Source organism: Centruroides sculpturatus, unplaced genomic scaffold (genome assembly GCF_000671375.1).
Source record: "Centruroides sculpturatus isolate CEXI.00-Female unplaced genomic scaffold, Cexi_2.0 scaffold58, whole genome shotgun sequence".
Taxonomy (NCBI): domain Eukaryota; kingdom Metazoa; phylum Arthropoda; class Arachnida; order Scorpiones; family Buthidae; genus Centruroides; species Centruroides sculpturatus.
This window is the reverse complement of record NW_019384407.1, coordinates 426,373-443,996: the sequence shown is the minus strand read 5'-3', so window position 1 is coordinate 443,996 and position 17,624 is coordinate 426,373. Positions and strand designations below refer to the sequence as shown.

Here is a 17,624-nt window from a genome sequence, read left to right as displayed (position 1 = left end):
TTTATCACCCTCACCAATTCCCCATCCCCTCAAATCCTGAAGCAGCTAGTGAGTACTTACATAATTATATATGATCAAGGTAGAGTTTATGATCCCAGTAAGAAGTGATGATATAAGACTAAGTTATATAATAATAATTAATTTATATTTATATTTAAACCATCCGGCATATAATTGCTTCAGAACTTTTGAGTTAAATGGTTTTTTCGCGTGAAAGGGTGACCAACCATTTTCACACATCCCTGGCCTTTACTTGATTTTTAGTTTTTTTTTCTTTTTTTTGTAGAAAGAAGGAAGACCGACAACAGAGCTGCTTAATTATAAACCAAGAGGGAGAAGAGACGTGGGAAGACTCAGGAAGAGATGGAATGACCTCTAAAGCTCAAACAGACAAAATCGCCTAATCCTTGAACGAGTCAAGGAGAAGAATTATCATTTTTCTTCACTTATTGCTTATTATTTTCACTTTAAAGGTTCCTCGTTTATTTTCAAACTAGATTTTTGCTAAGTTTTCTGTTAAAATAGATTATATCCATTATAACTTCAAACAGTTAACGTTTTATTATATTTATATTCAGAGATGGATTTACAGTTTAGGACCTTACGTGACGAGAGGCCTCGTTCTATTATCAAAGACAATTTATACATATTGCCCATTATTATTTGGTGAAGAAGGAAAGGCCTATTTTATATTGTAGCGCAGGACCACGAATCTAAATCCGGTTCTGTTTATAATTTCTGTTCTCCTCTCTTTTCTGTGGAATTTCTTCGATTGGCAACTAACAAAATTTAAAATTATCGTTCATATAGGAAGCAGAAAACTAAAATTTTCAAACTATATCAAATATTATGAAATGTATCATATTAATCAAATCGTATAGGTTATGGTTTAATAAACATGAAATTGGCATTATTGAGAACCAGATGCTGTTTTCAAGTACTTTACATTGTCAATTTTCAAAATTGCCGAATATCGAAGGCCATTGTAAGATGCTTTACTGAACAATTTGGAATGTTCACACCAATCAAAAATAGTTTATACATTGTAGAAATTCATCTACAAAAACTAATTTTTATCCTTAAATTTTCTTAAAAGTGGATATAGTGATGTAGGTCATAGTGCATGACAATGATAATTATGCTTTTTTATTTCATTATTATGTTTTGAACTGGAGATGGAGTATTACGGTATTTCTTTGCAATCATAACGGAAATATGTAGACAGTAGAATCTCCAGAAAACATGAGGGTTTTTTCTATTTTTTTGCAGATTCTACTGCATTCTGGGTCTATAGCTCATATGCAATAGTTAAGGGGGTTTATTGTCCCGCTGTGGTGAAAACGTGCCTTGTCACTCCCAAGGATCTTCCATGGCTATAATACACCCCATTCATTCTGGCAAAGAAGATTAATGTAAAGGTTAGTTAGTTTTTTCGACTGCAAGCAACTAACTATTTGTTGCAGCTGATCTTATTGATCTTATACGATTGACAATGCACCAACTTTTTTAGTACCTTTCATACTATGCCATAGGATACGCAAAACTCGTGGCACTGCATGTGCACGATTGCAAATGCAACTGAACTGGATTGAACTCCCAGATGTCTACTTTCCGTAAATCGAGTGATCATTCTTCTGTAAGTTTGTGGATTCCTCTGCTTAAATTTTTGCAACGACAAAATTCCCGCAGTATTGCCATTGTTTTCATAAAACAGCTTCACAAGGCATATGCATTATGTTAAGGTGATGGTCATTAGAGGTGATAAGAATAAAATTTAACAGTTGTAACAACTTTTACACTCAGAACGTGGCTGTCACACATGTGCTTATGCAAAAGAAACTGCTTTTCGTTGCTTACAGCGCCAAAAATTGTAACAGTGGTGAGTTTTGAAATTTTTAAAAAATATTACACTCTGGGCCTTTCAGCAAACCTATTATGGGTTCGACCAGGCCTACAATGGGACTGCCGGGTGGTGAGAAATGGGGCCCAACATACTCGAAGGGACTACCCCCAAAAATTCCGGGATTTTCGATCCATCCGGATTCGATGTCGGGTCTACCAGAGGGATAGATGCCACCTTAACTGCTCAGTTATCAGCCCATCGAGTTTTGGTACTAATTTTCTTTTAAGGAAATGTCTTCCGCAAGTCCTGGGTATTGAATATTACGTATAATGTTCTACTTTTTCGGCTGTTATAACAGAGGGAAAAGTATGGCGAGTATGGTTAGTGTGTGTGTATATGTATATGTGGCACAATTTTGTTCACCCAGTTTGAAAGCTTAATAACTTCTGTGTCTTTTGTCGAAAATTTCTGAAATTTTGTAGGGAGGTTTTTTTATTAGGGGGATTGATGCTATTAAATTTTGGTAGTTAAAGATCGACAGGATGGGTAGATAATGGGGGTTGTGTGTATCTCCAGTAGGGTTAGACTTAATGACAATTTTATTCATTATTAGCATTTACAATTTCTTATAAAACCCATCTCTACCCTGAAAATTAAGCTTCTTGCCATTTTGTAATAGTTAAAAATATAAAAAGGTTATAAATAAAAATTTGATAACATATGATGCCACCAAAATATATGTTGCCTGGAGAGTTGAGCAACTCGTTGCTGGCTTATTTTTTTGCTTTTTCCGCCCTATGGGCAATAAGAGGACTTCTTCTTTTTTATTTTTTTTTATCAAGCCCATTATAGGTTTGACTATTAGCTCATACTGGAGATACCGGATGGTGAGAGACGAGCCCAACATATTGTGACAGACACTCACCGAAAGATTCCTTGGGTTTTTCGTGCTCATTCGTATTTTTTCCCAGGCCCCACAGCGGTATACCGAACACATTAACCGCTCGGCCATCCGACTGTCGTATGATTTATATTATCACTAGGATAATAAACTATAAATTAATCTTTTATTGTAGTTTTGAAGTTTGTTGTTATCAAGATCGATTCGTTGAAATACTGATAACAACATTAATTTAGAATTTTTCTATCGAAGCAAAGTCAACATATATGTTCATAACAGGATAACATATTATATAATTAAGAGGAATGTTGACATTATACAAGTATATATAATTTTACTTAAAAATGTGCTGTTATGTAAATATAAAATAAAATATACTAAGAGGGCCTCTTTTAGCAAGCCTATTATGAGTTCGGCCAGGCCCACAATGGGATGGCCGGTGATGAGGTACGGGATCGGGAGAAGAAGGTAAAAACCTGGCGCTCCAGAAGGACACGGAGAAAAGGTTCTGTGATGCCCACAAGGCGAAGAAAGTAAAATAATAATAATAACAAAAGCAAGAAGGATTGTTCTAGTCAAGTATTAAATATTTTAAAATTTAAAAAATACTTTCATTTTCGCTATTGTCTACTTATCATCAACAGATAAACACTTGCGAATGATTCATAAATCCCATGACTTCGATGTTTAACAATTTATTTTAAAAAATAAACAAATATTTAATAAATTAATTTTTTATAAATCTTAAAATATTTACCGAAATATTTTTATTACATTTTTTAAATAAGTAATTTACATTTTATTTAACAGATGTTTATGGAAAATGTATTTAAAATGGTAGACACATCTGGCACATGATGACGACACGTGATTCTTTTTAGAATGTCAACACCCGAGTTTATTTTCAGAAAAGCTTTGCGTTAATTTATACATGCAGGAAATTCGAGGATGGAAGATGATCGAGATCAGTTTGAGTTGTTTAATTATCGAAATATACCACAATCGAATCACTTACTTTATAAGGAATTAGAGAAAAATATATATTTAGGACGATGGGAATTAGCTAAAGGATACATTTCTACTGCCTTATTGGAAGGATCGACTGATACAGAAAACTTAAGTGAAATCTTGAAGAAAGTCATTCGAAATCCTCATTTAGTGAGGTGAGATTGTCCTAGATTTTTGTTTAGAAACAGCCACAATAGCTTTAACTGTAAGGATACAATAGTGATACTAGTTATTAATTTGATTTTAAAGTTATATTTCACTGAAATAATATATTTTATATAACAGAAAAGATTTTGAAAAATATCCAGCAATACTCCTTAAATCTGATTTAATTGTTATTACTTATGTCTAGTTATGTACAAACTACAATTAAATCAGAATCTAAACACTTCATCGGTATCATTTTATCAGGTTTTATCTACAGAATACTTTCCGCAAGCTGCCTTCTGACTAGACATACTAAAGATTAAGCACATCTTTAAAAACACCATGCATTAAATAGAAATCATTATCTTTAAAATTTACAGTTATTAAGGCTCAATTCAAGCTCTAATGATATGTTCGGGACCTTAACAGAGCTGTAGAGCATACAGGAACAAAAATGTCAAAGAAAACAAGTTATAAAGTGCATGTGAATGTGTCAGATATTTTCGTAACACTAGCAGCATATTTATTAAAATTAAAAATGTTTTTCATCAGTTTGACTGACCTTCAGTAAACGGAAACGTCGAATAAAAGAATAAAATTTAAAAATAGAATGCGATGTTTGAATTTTTAAATTGTATTCTTTTATTCAACGTTGTTGTTAACCAAATAAGGTTGCTCAAACTGATTGAAAAATGTTTTTAATTTTAATAAATGTGTTGCTAGGATTAAGAACGTAACTTTTATTTATATTAACACTTTTCTTAGTTTAAATCTACCATTTCGTGCCAGACACATAAGTAAATTTAATTATCTTGGTAGATAAGTCATTTAAATTTGTTTATGTAACATCTGGATGTTTTATGCTCTAAGACAGTTGACACCTACCTACTTGTACCCTCCTACTATAAAATTACTTTATATCTTTCATTCTCCCATACCTGTGACATTAATATTACATAATCTCTCTGCACGAACTATATTTTGACATCAGCAGCAATAACTATAAAATAATAACAAGATCACCAAATGGAAAATCACTGGTCTCACTCTCCTACAAAAAAGTTTCACCTTTTGTATATCCCTAACAGTATAAAAAATATATTTTATTAATAATATAACTGTTTATGAGCCATTTTCAAAATATTTGATAATGTTTCGCAGACTTCACTATTAATTATGTCCCCAATCAAACTCTTTTCATATACTTTCTTCTCTTTTCTGTACTTTCTTTGCAATCTACAAATCTCCTTTTCTCTTATACAGGTATACCTCGACTTACATCATTTCGAGTTACGTTGTTTGTCAAAAAAGTATATGGAAAATTAAAAATCAAGTTTAAGTCATTTTATTCGACTTTACGTCTGTCCGCCACAAATATTGAAGTCGCAATATCACTAGAAAAATGTTTAAAGCACATAAAATCATATTATATACATTTACAAGTATGTACTGTATTTACAGTACATGCATTCATAAATTCAGAGTACTTTTTTCTGTACTATATTAAAAACTAAAATTTATTTGTTTGTAAGCTTAAAATAGATCCTTATTAACCATATATTATTAAAAATGCATTAATACATAAAATACAGAATGGGAATTGGTAATTTATTGTTTAGCCTAGTGACAAGTAGATTCGGAGACAAGTAAATTCGACTTACGTCGTTTTTCGACTTAAGTCATTCTCCTGGAACCAATTACCGACGTAAGGCGAGGTATACCTGTATTTGCATCTTCCCACTTTGTTTTGTTTTCTTTATTAAGAGCTTCTGACTCAACATGGTAATGATTTTTTTATAATATCTCTTCTATTCTAGTTTGTAGTGATTTTTACTTTTCCAGCTGTTATATACAACAGAGGGAAACTATGGGAATTGGTTAAAAAATGACCCCCAAAGAGTTTTGCAGTTTTGGACTCAGGGCACCTTGAAATGTCAAGAAATTCAAAAAAATTTGGGGTTTTTTCTGCATGTATGGATGTTAGTGTGTGTGTGGGGGGGACACAATTTTGTTCACTTCCTTTGAACCATAATAACTCCTGTGCTTTTTGTCGAAGATTTCAGAAATTTTGCAGAGAGGTCTGTTTAAGGGAATTGATGCTATTAAATTCTGGCGATTAAAGGTTGAGGGGGTGGGAGGATAATGGGGTTTTGTGTATTTCCAGTAGGACTAGACTTAATGACAATTTTACTTGTTGTTAGCATTTACAATTTTTTATAAAACCTATCCCCACCGTCAAAATTAAGCTTCTTGTCATTTCATAATAATTAAAAATGTAAAAAGTTTTTACATAAAATATAACAGATGACACCACCAAATGTTGCTGGAAAGTTAAGCAGCTCGTTGCTGGATTTTTTTTATGGCTCCTACATAACTTTATTTACTCTCTCTTATCACTTAACAGAACATTTGCATTAATACTCTCTTGCCTTTACCTCTGCCATTTCTAACCAAATCAAATAAGATACAGTTTATTTTGAGTATACTTTCATTCCTTGTCATTTTCAGGTGGAGAAAATGACAAGGAATGAAAGTATATATAGAAATCCATAGAAAATTTTTCTCAATCTACCTACAAAATATGCAGGCTATTTTCACTTTCTTTTCTGTGTGTGTCATCCTCCTTTCTTTTATTTTCAACTTTCCTCATGAATTTGCTAAATAACTCATAATTAATCCATTACTATAGGCTATTTCCTCTAGAGTTTCTAACTCCTTATCTAATACCATTCCAGACATTAGACACATTGATAGGTCTTATATTGACCTATATCAGGGATGGCAAACTTTTTTGAGTCTGCATACCATATTGTAAGCATACTTAGCTTTAAAGATGCTTATGCATGCCAAAGACTTGAATAACAATATTTAAAGAAATTAAAGGAATGTACTTTAATTAGAATAAATGTAAAAAAGCTGATTGATAAAGACAAATGATAGATCAAAATCATATGATATGTTATATGCCACTTTGGGCATGTGTGCCATAGGTTTGCCAGTCCTGACCTATGTCATATCTTAAACATTAATGGATTTTCATGTCATGTAGTATATAAATTACTTGGAAAACTGATATCTAAAGTGAGCTCCAACAAAACAGACTTTTGTTATATTGTAAAGCAATTTGAAGCTATTTTTCATTGTTTATGAATATATTGTAATTAAACGCTATTGGCATTTTTAAAACTAATTGTACACTTACTGTAATTTATAATAAATCATAAGTAAGACATATATACATACTATTCCATAAAATAAAATTAATTTGTAATGAATTGCAGTTTGATATAACATCTAATGTTGACATTTTATAGAAGTTTAATTATGATACAATAAAATGATATTCATATTTGAAAAATCTAATTTTTTAAACATCTTATAAATTTTTTCTGAAGATTTACATTTAATTTACAAAAATTTTCCAAATTTTTACAGTAATATTCCTATTTTCTGAATAGCATAAAACACTAGATATGTTTGAAGTAGGCTATACAATATAATTACTGTCATTGGAAATAAAAATAGAAATTTTAAACTGTTTGCTATTTTTAATTTCTTCCAATACTAAATTACCCTTTTATGAATAGCATAATGAAGAAAATTATTTTGATTGTAAACATTTAAATAAATAAATTTTATATATATATAAAGATAAGACTTATTTATTTTATAAATATGATATACAGTGGGTGATCGGTTAACAACAGTTTGGATAGCGAACAAATTGGATAACGAACATTTTTGCATATGATTTTTATGATTGGACAATGAACACATGTTTGCATAACAAACACTTTACTGAACAAACATAAAAAGAAGCGGCAGAAAATAATGAACACTGATTGATTTTCCCTTGTCTTCAGGTAACAATTCAAAACCTTTTGAAGTGCGGGAGATGTCAGCATCGACGCTCAACCCGATACCAATCGGATAGAATTCTTCCGAATTTTGAAACTCTTCCTTGTAATTCCAGATTTTTGTTTATCTTTCTGACAAATAATTTTTTATAGTCTTCGCAAGACTGTCGGACGGGCACTTGTTAAGTTTTGTGTCGGGGTTTATTTACGAAAGATGAAAGTTTAACTGTCCCATCAGATATTCGTTAATGTTTTAATACCAAATTTCAAATTTCATCAGGGCCTTGCATTTAAATAATTTTTTATGATCTAGTTGATTTCTGTTCTCTGAATTTTTGTAAGTGCTTTTCTGAACTTTTCATTTAAAAAAGAAACTGATAATATTATGGAGCCTAAAAAGAGGAGTGTCAAGAACTGTGCTCACTGTAGAAATCAAGTAAGAGATAATAGCTATTATCTCTTACTTGATAGAAAGTGGGCACAAGATGTCTGAGGTTGCTAGGCAGTATGGCTTGAACAGGTCTACAGTAGGCACAGTCTTAGCTATGAAAGATATATCAAGAAGTCTCAAGCTGCTAATGGAGTAATGAAAATCACATCCGAGAAATAAAGAGCATTTTAGAGCTCATAATGGAACCTGAAACTGATCTGATGACAGAAGAACTCCAAGAACTCTCAAATGAAGAATACCAAGAAACTTGGCAAGATGTGTTTTCTTTTGAAAAAGAGGAAGATGAAAGAGGACCAATGTCAACATCATCTACTAAAGATCTTTTGAAGAAGTGGGAGGATGTCAGAACAATGATCATCCAAGTGGCATCCAAACCAGAATAAGGTTAATGGGGTTGGGGATCTCTACAATTACAATACTATTAATTACTTCCAAAAAATCCTGAAGAAAAGAGAAAAGCAATCGACATTGGACAGATTCTTTAACCCCCAATAAATGGAAAAAACATGACTAATAAAAGTGCAAGACTGCATATATATACATTTTTACTATTACATATAAATAAACGTAGTAAAAAAAGTATATATTTTTTATTTTTTGGAGTCTCCGGAATGAATTAATCAAATTCCCATAAAAACCTATGGTAAATCCATAATCAGTTAATGAACAATTCAGATAACGAACAAAGTCTTGGAACTGATTATGTTCATTAACCAATCACCCACTGTATATTTCCACTTAAAACTAGCATCAAATGCTGTGATGTCGCAGAATGCCTCAATACAGAATTTGAATATTTTTATAGTACATCTGCTATTATTAATTTTTTTCATGTACCCCTAAATCATCAAGCACATACCCCAACTGGAAATCTCTGCTCTATAAGAACAAGAATTTAATAACATAAGTAGGCCATTTAAAAGAAAAAGTGATTAAAAGAAAAATTAATTTGTACAGTTACAGATAACTGCGCAAATTAATCACAGGAGTAAACAAAAGAAAAACTTAGGTAACTTTAGCTTTTCATATCAACTAATGTACTGATAATCTTGATGGAATTCAATATTCTGGCAATAATGATTGTTGATGTGTTATTGTTATAATTTATTATTATTTAATATAAATGTAAAAGTATTTTAAAGGTGTAATTTACTTAAGACATTTTGAAACCATTATTTTTGTTTTTAAATATTTTTCTCTTCCAAGCTGTGGAAGAGACATAAATGTAAAAACTTTATAAACATAAATATGTAAATTTTAATATTAATGTTTATAAAATATTCTTTTACAGGTAAACATTGATAGCATCAAAATATATTTTTTTAAATATTGTTTTTGAAATTAAAGTTAATATTAATTTTAAATTTAAGTAAACCTATTGCAAGTTTTTGATGATATTTACAGTTTTATTATAATATAGAATCTGTTTTTATGTTTTTTTTTTTTTCTTGGTTGTCAGATAAGTTCAATAATAAAGAATAAAAGTACTACCAGATTTTCAATTTAAATTATATAATTTTATCTGAAATGTTGCTTTGTATGTACTTTTACTTTATTACATAGTTATGTAATGAATAATGGCAGATAGTTTGCTACAATAGTACATCAGGTTGTCCATTGTAAAATTAAATTGTCTTATGTTAATTTAATATTGATAACAAAGATGTTTGTAGTTATGCTATTTTGCTAACATTTTTTCTTTTTGTATCAGTAATAATTTATCTATATATATAGATAAATCAAATCAAATAAAAATACAAACTATTTATATATAGTTTGTATTTTTATTTGATTTGTCGAGTTTAATAAAGTAATAAAATATTGTCATTTATTAAAACAAAATAAAATGTTAATCATACATAAATATATTAAAATTGTGGAGTTGCTCTTTATACTTGACTTGGTTTGTTTATCATAAAGAATTTTTACATAAATACAGACTACTGAAGACTAGATACACTGTGAGCATTTTAAAATAGTAAATATCATGCTAAAAGAGAGTGTCAATGCTTTCAAATAAATCATATGATTCCAAACATAAAGCACTTCTGTCCAATGAGAGAAACATAAATTAAATAAATAAACAAATTGAGTTACAAATAAATCTAATTTATTTGCAACTCAATTTTAATGAAGAAATTAAGATGTCTGGAAAACAAGACAATTAAAATTTTATATGTAAAAATTTTCTGTGTAGCTAAAAGAAAACAAATAAACAAGCAGAAATCTAGCTTATTTTGATTATGAACAATGTTGATGAATGATGTCAAGGAAAATAACTTAAAATTAACCTCAAAATCTACCTAATATACCTAATTATGCTTGTTTTCAATGGCATTATTCATTCATTTATACAAAATTACAGGATTCTTATATGTGATAATTATGACTGAGCATTTGTGTTATGGGTGATGTTCATTTATTGACTTTTAATATTATTTTATATGAAAGTTTTAAAACAATAATGCATATTGAATTTAGCAAAAGCCAACATACAGTATATAAACATAAAATGAAGTAAGTAATATGATTTCATACTTTCAACAGACCATCTGTTATGTCTGTTCACACTTGCAGATGGCCACTAGCCAGATTGAAAATGCTAGCATTTTTCCAAGTCTGCACATTGTTAAAGGCATATTGCTTATTTCATTTAATTAATTAATTAAATTAATTAAATCAAGTTTACTGATATCATGTATTGTCAGAGAACATGCCATGTAATGTTGAATGTATTTCATAGATAATCTATTAGTTTTCGAATTAAAAAAATAACACTTAATAAATATAGAATTGTGAGTATTTTTCAATGCATATGAAGCTTTAAGTGAGATGATGATTGGTATAATAGAAATATTTCTATTAATATTAATAGCTGACAGACAGTAGTAGATTCAGAAGAACCCAAATGGCGGGATGCTTACTCAAAAATAAAAAAATATCTCAATAATTAATAAGTACTTTTTTAATGTGAGCATGACAGTTGTGTTGTGGATGGTTCCATATTTGCCATCAGAAGTATTTTTAAAAACATTTTGAAGTTTGAACAAATAAATTTTAATTTTTTGAAGCAGGGCTTAAGCTCCTGTAGACCTTCCCTTGGATCTGTCACTGCTGGCAGATATTTGAGCAAGAGTTGTTTGAGCAACAAGTGATATTAGATCATTAGAAAAATCAGTATTAAATAATGAATGAATAATCATGATTGCACTATTTTTCAGTAAATGAAACTGGAAATATGTCACATATCCAAAAGTGCTGAGTAATACATTAATTGATTAAAATAAACTAAAATTTTAATTTATATAAGTAAAAAAGTACATAAGCTTAATTAATATCAGTTAAAATATTGTCATGATTGAAAAAGAGCATTGTAAATAAAAAAGAAGAGTGAGAGAGAGACCTATAAACCAATTATTTACCAGTATTTCTCTTTCTTGATTTCAATGTTTTATAATTCTCACATCCTTTATCATTACTTAATTTTAATGTAGTATATAATGAAGAATTGTTTCCAAATCTTTCCTCTTTTTAAAATCAATGTTGGTCTTTGTATCCTATCATCTTCATTTTTAGTTGATTTACAAGCTTTTATCATGCTACTTTTACATTCATTTATGTAGGTTTTTGTTATCTGTAGTTCAAAACAATGAAATAACTATATTAAATTCAATTACTCATCAAAAAAAGGAATCTAATTTTTAATTCTATTGTAGCATTTTTGGAAAGTCCTTTCCTCCCACCTTCCCAAAAACATTATGATAGAATGAAAAATTTGTCTTCTTGATTAAGGGGAATTGTTGATTGAGTGATTTTTCTCTTTATTTTTTCACTTTCAAATATGTGATCAAGAACTTTGGTAAAGTGGAATGTTGGATAACTATACACTTAATAACTGACTGAGAAAATGTGTTAGAAATATATAAATGCAACAGGTAGTTGAAAAAATTTAATTATATTCAAATTAAATAATTCAAAATGATTATATATGTCATTGTTATAAATTTTTTTAAAATTTGTTTTATTTATAAAGACTAGATATTATATCTAATTTTGTGTTTAGTTCTTGTACTGTAATATGATAGAAATTTTACTTCTCCCCAAAAATTTAGGAACTACAGTATACCTTTATATGCATATATAGATACACAGCTATATTGGGCTTATTTGCTAACTGACGTGAAATGTTTGAATGAAAGCAGACTTCTCACAGAAAAATAAAATGGTATAGTCAAAGGAGGATGTTTAATTCGTTACTGAAAAAAATAAGAAATGTGTAACAATAAATTCAATGAAGTAGTCCAGGATTTATTTCAGATTAAACTTTTTTTGGGGCTACACATCCCGTCATCTCGTCATCCCCTACATAAATTGGAATGAAAATGTCAAAGACAGAACAAAACAGAACAGAAACATTCAAGCCAATAAACTGCCATCTTGTATTGGTTCTTACAAAATGTGATACTTGACCAATTATACTGCAGTTCTAATGTTATTTCATAGAGTTTATTATTCATATCCATTGATCAAGATTTGAGTTTTCTTTTTGTTTCAGAGAGGCTCCATGGTGGTTACAATAATAAGTTCTTTGGCAGTCTGGATGAGTAGATGTTTGGCAGTGCTTACCATAGTCTCAGTGTCTTGCCAAATTTGGTAAGCTGCTGAGATTTTGGTCTAGCATCTAACTAACCACTCCTATTCTCCACATTAAAATTTCAGAGAGAATTTCAGAAATCCAAGAGTCTGTAATGAGGGAACTACACAGCATTTCAAGCAGATTCTTACATGAGGGCATACATAAATTACTAGAGCATGCAAAAATTTGTATAGATCACAGAGGAGTATATTTGTACTTTTCCAGCTGTTATAATGGAGGGAAAGTATGGTGATCTGTCAAAAAATGACCCCAAAGATTTTTACATTTTTGGAGTCAGGACACCTTGAAATATTGAAAAATGCAAAAAAAATTTGGGGGGGTAATTTCTGTATGTATGAGTGTTAGTGTGTATATGGATGGGTGTGTGTGTGTGTGTGAGGCACGATTTTGTTCACCCTGTTTGAAGCTTAATAACTCCTGTGTCTTTTGTCGAAAATTTCTGAAATTTTGTAGGGAGGTTTTTTTTATTAGGGGGATTGATGCTATTAAATTTCGGTAGTTAAAGATCGACAGGATGGGTAGATAATGGGGGTTGTGTGTATCTCCATTAGGGTTAGACTTGATGACAATTTTACTCATTATTAGTATTTACAATGTTTTATAAAACCCATATCTACCCTTAAAATTAAGCATTTTGCCATTTTATAATAATTAAATATATTACAAGTTTTTAAATAAAATATGATAACAGATGGTGCCACCAAAGTTTTAAATGTTGCCAAGAAAGTTGAGCAACTCACTGCTGCTTTATGAAGATTGATACTAAAGTAAATCATTCTACAAAAATTTTTTTTTAATAAATCCAGTGTCCAGACTTGGTAGCATAATAAACATACAGACAGAGTTTTTAAACATGTTCATAAATAGTTTTGAACACCATTAAAATTAATTTTAAATGTATGAAACTGTTAAATACATTTGAATTAGTGTTCATATTAATTCAAAAACATTTCTAATAATTATTTAAAAAAAATTGAATTTTAAATAAAACAATTTCTTTTCTTGTAGGTCTCATCCTCCAGTTAAATCGATATATCATTTTAATTGGCTCATTTGCCAGTTTTTAGAATCACTTTCAAAACAGGTCAGTAACCATTACTTTTATAATTAAGATATAAAAAAATTTGATTTAAGGATTTTAGATATTATTGCCTATTATCAATTTAACCATCTTTCAGATTAAAGTCGACGTTTTGAAAAGAAATGCCGAATTCCAAATTTTAATATACGATGTTTTATCGGATAAATATCAAGAAATAATAAAGGTACTATTAATTTTTCTTAAATTACATTGACATATATTACATTAAATATGAAGAAATTTGACACAATATTGTTTTCAGGAGTTGTGTGAATGGTATACAGAAAACATCAATAAATCCGAAGTAGTAGAAGTTAATGCTTTTTCTAACAATTGTCTTACCATTCTCAGAACGTTATTTCTAGAAGATCCGCATAAAATTGATTCTTTGTTCCAAAAATTAATTATTTCCGATGAATTACATAAAGTTTCAAATGTACAGATTTATAGCATATATATTCAGTCTTTATTATATTGTATCAAACAGTTACAGTATTTTACAAGATTACCTTCGTCAGAAGGAGAAGATAAGAAGAGGAAATTTGTGAAGAAGACATTATGCATTCTCCATTTACTTCCCGAAATTCAAGATGAAACAGAGAGAGAAAAATTAAGACAATTATTATATGATTTAGCTGAAATTTGCATGGCTAATATTATAAATATGACTGATGTATATAGTGCATTATTATGTAAAACATCTCCTTTTTTGTTACAAATATTCTGCGAAGAAGATGACAAACTGCATAACAGAAGCAATTTTAATTGCATGTTAAGTGATAACAATTCTATTAATGCTTCGGGTAGTACTTTTTTCCGTGAAATGTTTTTATATTGCATCAAACAAAAAGTTCATTTTTTGGATTCATTAATGGTGAGCTAATTATTTTGTTAAATGTTATTTTAGTATATTTTTTTAATGATATAATTGTTATTAAGACACACAAATCTTTTTTAATTTAATAGAAAACTACTTCAAATATCATACTTGATGGAGATAACAATAAAGCATGGGGTATTTTGGGAAATACATTGCTGAAAAGATTACAGCCATTAATTTTAATACTTACTTGGCAGAATTGTACATCTGATATTACGGCAGATCATATTCTTGATACAATAAAACTATGGAAACCGGTAAGTTTTATATATTTATTTAGATTTCAGAAATCTTATTAAATAGTAAATAATGTACATGTTAGTTTTTGGTATAGTCAAAGGCGGATGTTTAATTTTTGTTATAAAATTTTCCATTATACTAAATTATAAATTAATCCATTGAACTAAATGTTTTAAGCAATTAGAAATTGGATAAATATGTAATAATTGTAATGTTAATTATGTAAATGTAATGTAAACTCTTTTACTGATNTGACATCGTCACCATGCCAGGCTGTAATTTTTAATCATATTTTAATTTTAAAAAATCACGTGACTTCCGGTCCAGATCAGAAGTTTGTAAATAGTTAATCGGGATTTCTAAGCTTTCCATATCTAACGTGAATTTCAGTGGTCTCTTGCCCCTGTACATCATACTTTTCCTAACAACAATCTAGTCATGCCGGTCATCTAACTCAGTATTCGAGAAAATTTTGAATCGAAATCACGTAACTGACGGCTTAGACAGGAAATTCATATATTGGGGCCTCCGGCCTCCAAGTTTCCATATCTGGTCTCGTTTTCATCTAACTCTGTTCTCGTGATTAACGAAAGACAGACAAACAGACGGTCAACAGTGGGTATGTATAGGTCTACAATTTGAAAACTGCAGCCCAATACGAGGGATATTATAGCTCCTTACGAAAAGGTTTTCATCTCACTATGCATTAGAAACAGTTATTTCTGTATATTTATGCAGTTATGAAAAAATGCAATACAGTATATTCAACTTTCGGGAAAATTAATATAGGGTATAAAATAAATTAACAATAGATGGTGCTATATTATATCATTAGAAGATGCATTGGTAAATGAATTATAACCGTCTAACAAAAAAGTTTTTGAAACGAAGTGTGTAGTACATTTCCTCTTTAGTAAGATCTACGACGAGAAACTTTGAATACAAAATAATTATATTGATAATAAAAGAAGATATAAAATCGAATATTTCTAAATATATATCTGAATAGAGAATTTTCATTTACCTTGGACAGAATACAAAACAATCAAATCAGATAACCGACAAAAGAATTAAAAATGAATTCTATACTTGTTACAAGCAGATATAAACGACGATAAAATATGTTTATCAACATCTAATAAGTATCGAAATGTATTTAGCTAATTAATAATTAAATTTACAGAGCAAACTGCATTATGCATATTTTTTACTATACAACGTAGTAAAATTGTGACATAACACTAAATAAAAATTAGAGTAAGTTATTTCTAGAATAATTCAATATGATATAGTTTAAAGGAATTTAAAACACTTGCTTTAATTTTTCATTATTTTTATTTCTTATTCACCACAATCAATTTTAAATCTTGTTTGTATGTAATGCGAAATGTTGAATTGATCATTCACAAATTAATTATTCGAGTGATTAGTTGAGTGTTGACAGTTCTGATTTTTGTGTTAAGCTCTTAACAATTTTGGTAAGTTATTATTATTTTTTTTAATTTTCTGATAATTGTAATTTTTGCAGGAGTTTAATATAATGATTGCCGAGAAAATAAGATTTATTGGGCTGTAATTTGAAAAAAAATGTAGACCTATAAATTCCCACTCGTCCGTCTGTTGTCTTTCCTTAATCTCGAGAATGGAGTTAGATGAAATCCGAGACAAATATGGAAACCTTAGAGGCAAGAGGCCCCGATATATGAACTTTCGATGCAAACCGGATGTCACGTTATTTTAATTCAAAACTTTCCCATGAAAGCAGTTAATAGATGACCGGCACGCCTGTATTGTTAAAGGAAAAGTATGATGTACAGTGGCAAGACACTACAGTACTAATTTTAGGTGGAGAGCATGGAGAAAACTTGCATCCCGGATTGTGGCGATATCACAATAAATAATTGTTTGTATGAGCCTGAACTGAATCACAATGCGGCCCATGCCATTTACAATATCAACCGTGATTTTGGCGATGGAACTGTTAATGAATGATCGTTTCTGATGGGCCGAATTAAAAGAATAAGCTCCACAGAAGATTGCATATTATTCTTGCTGATGATCGTCTCTAGATACTGGCGGAATCTGATCTCTCTTGAACTTTATCATCCTTAGAAGAAGAACCGGGGTGTGGTGTAAAACCATCGTCAACCATGTTAAAAAGATTAAAAAATCTCGACAAGCGGATGATTCCTTGTGAATCATCCGCTTTGAATAGAAAATTGAAATATACAGAAGTAGGATAGGGGAAGGCTGTTTAAATGCGAGAGATGCGGAGAGCCTACCATCGGCATGGAAATATTTGGTTAAGAAATATACTAGAAACTTCGACCAGAATTAAACGATCGACAGAAGCAACGAAAATTTGTTTTAATTAATTAATTTATTTATTTGTTTATTTATTCTTCCGTTATTTTTTCTTGTAAAATTTTTGATTTAAATAATTTTTATGTTCTATTTATGGAACATTTGCGTTCCATTTTTTCGACCTGAAGATGGCCTATTAACTAGGCTGAAAACATTTGTTTTTGCAAATTATATTTGTTTTTGCAAATTATATTT

The 17,624-nt window shown here is 29.7% G+C and overlaps 1 protein-coding gene across 1 annotated transcript in view; it reads left to right on the top strand.

Moving 5' to 3' along the window:
* The first annotated feature begins 3,232 nt into the window (after window positions 1-3,232).
* LOC111618894 (zinc finger FYVE domain-containing protein 26-like) overlaps window positions 3,233-17,624 on the top strand; it is a 46,139-nt gene continuing 31,747 nt past the window's right edge. Inside the window, 6 exon segments of the mRNA XM_023360520.1 lie at window positions 3,233-3,323; window positions 3,555-3,907; window positions 13,873-13,948; window positions 14,043-14,129; window positions 14,208-14,819; window positions 14,912-15,082. Coding sequence (XP_023216288.1) covers window positions 3,693-3,907; window positions 13,873-13,948; window positions 14,043-14,129; window positions 14,208-14,819; window positions 14,912-15,082 — 1,161 coding nt within the window. The 5' untranslated portion in view covers window positions 3,233-3,323; window positions 3,555-3,692.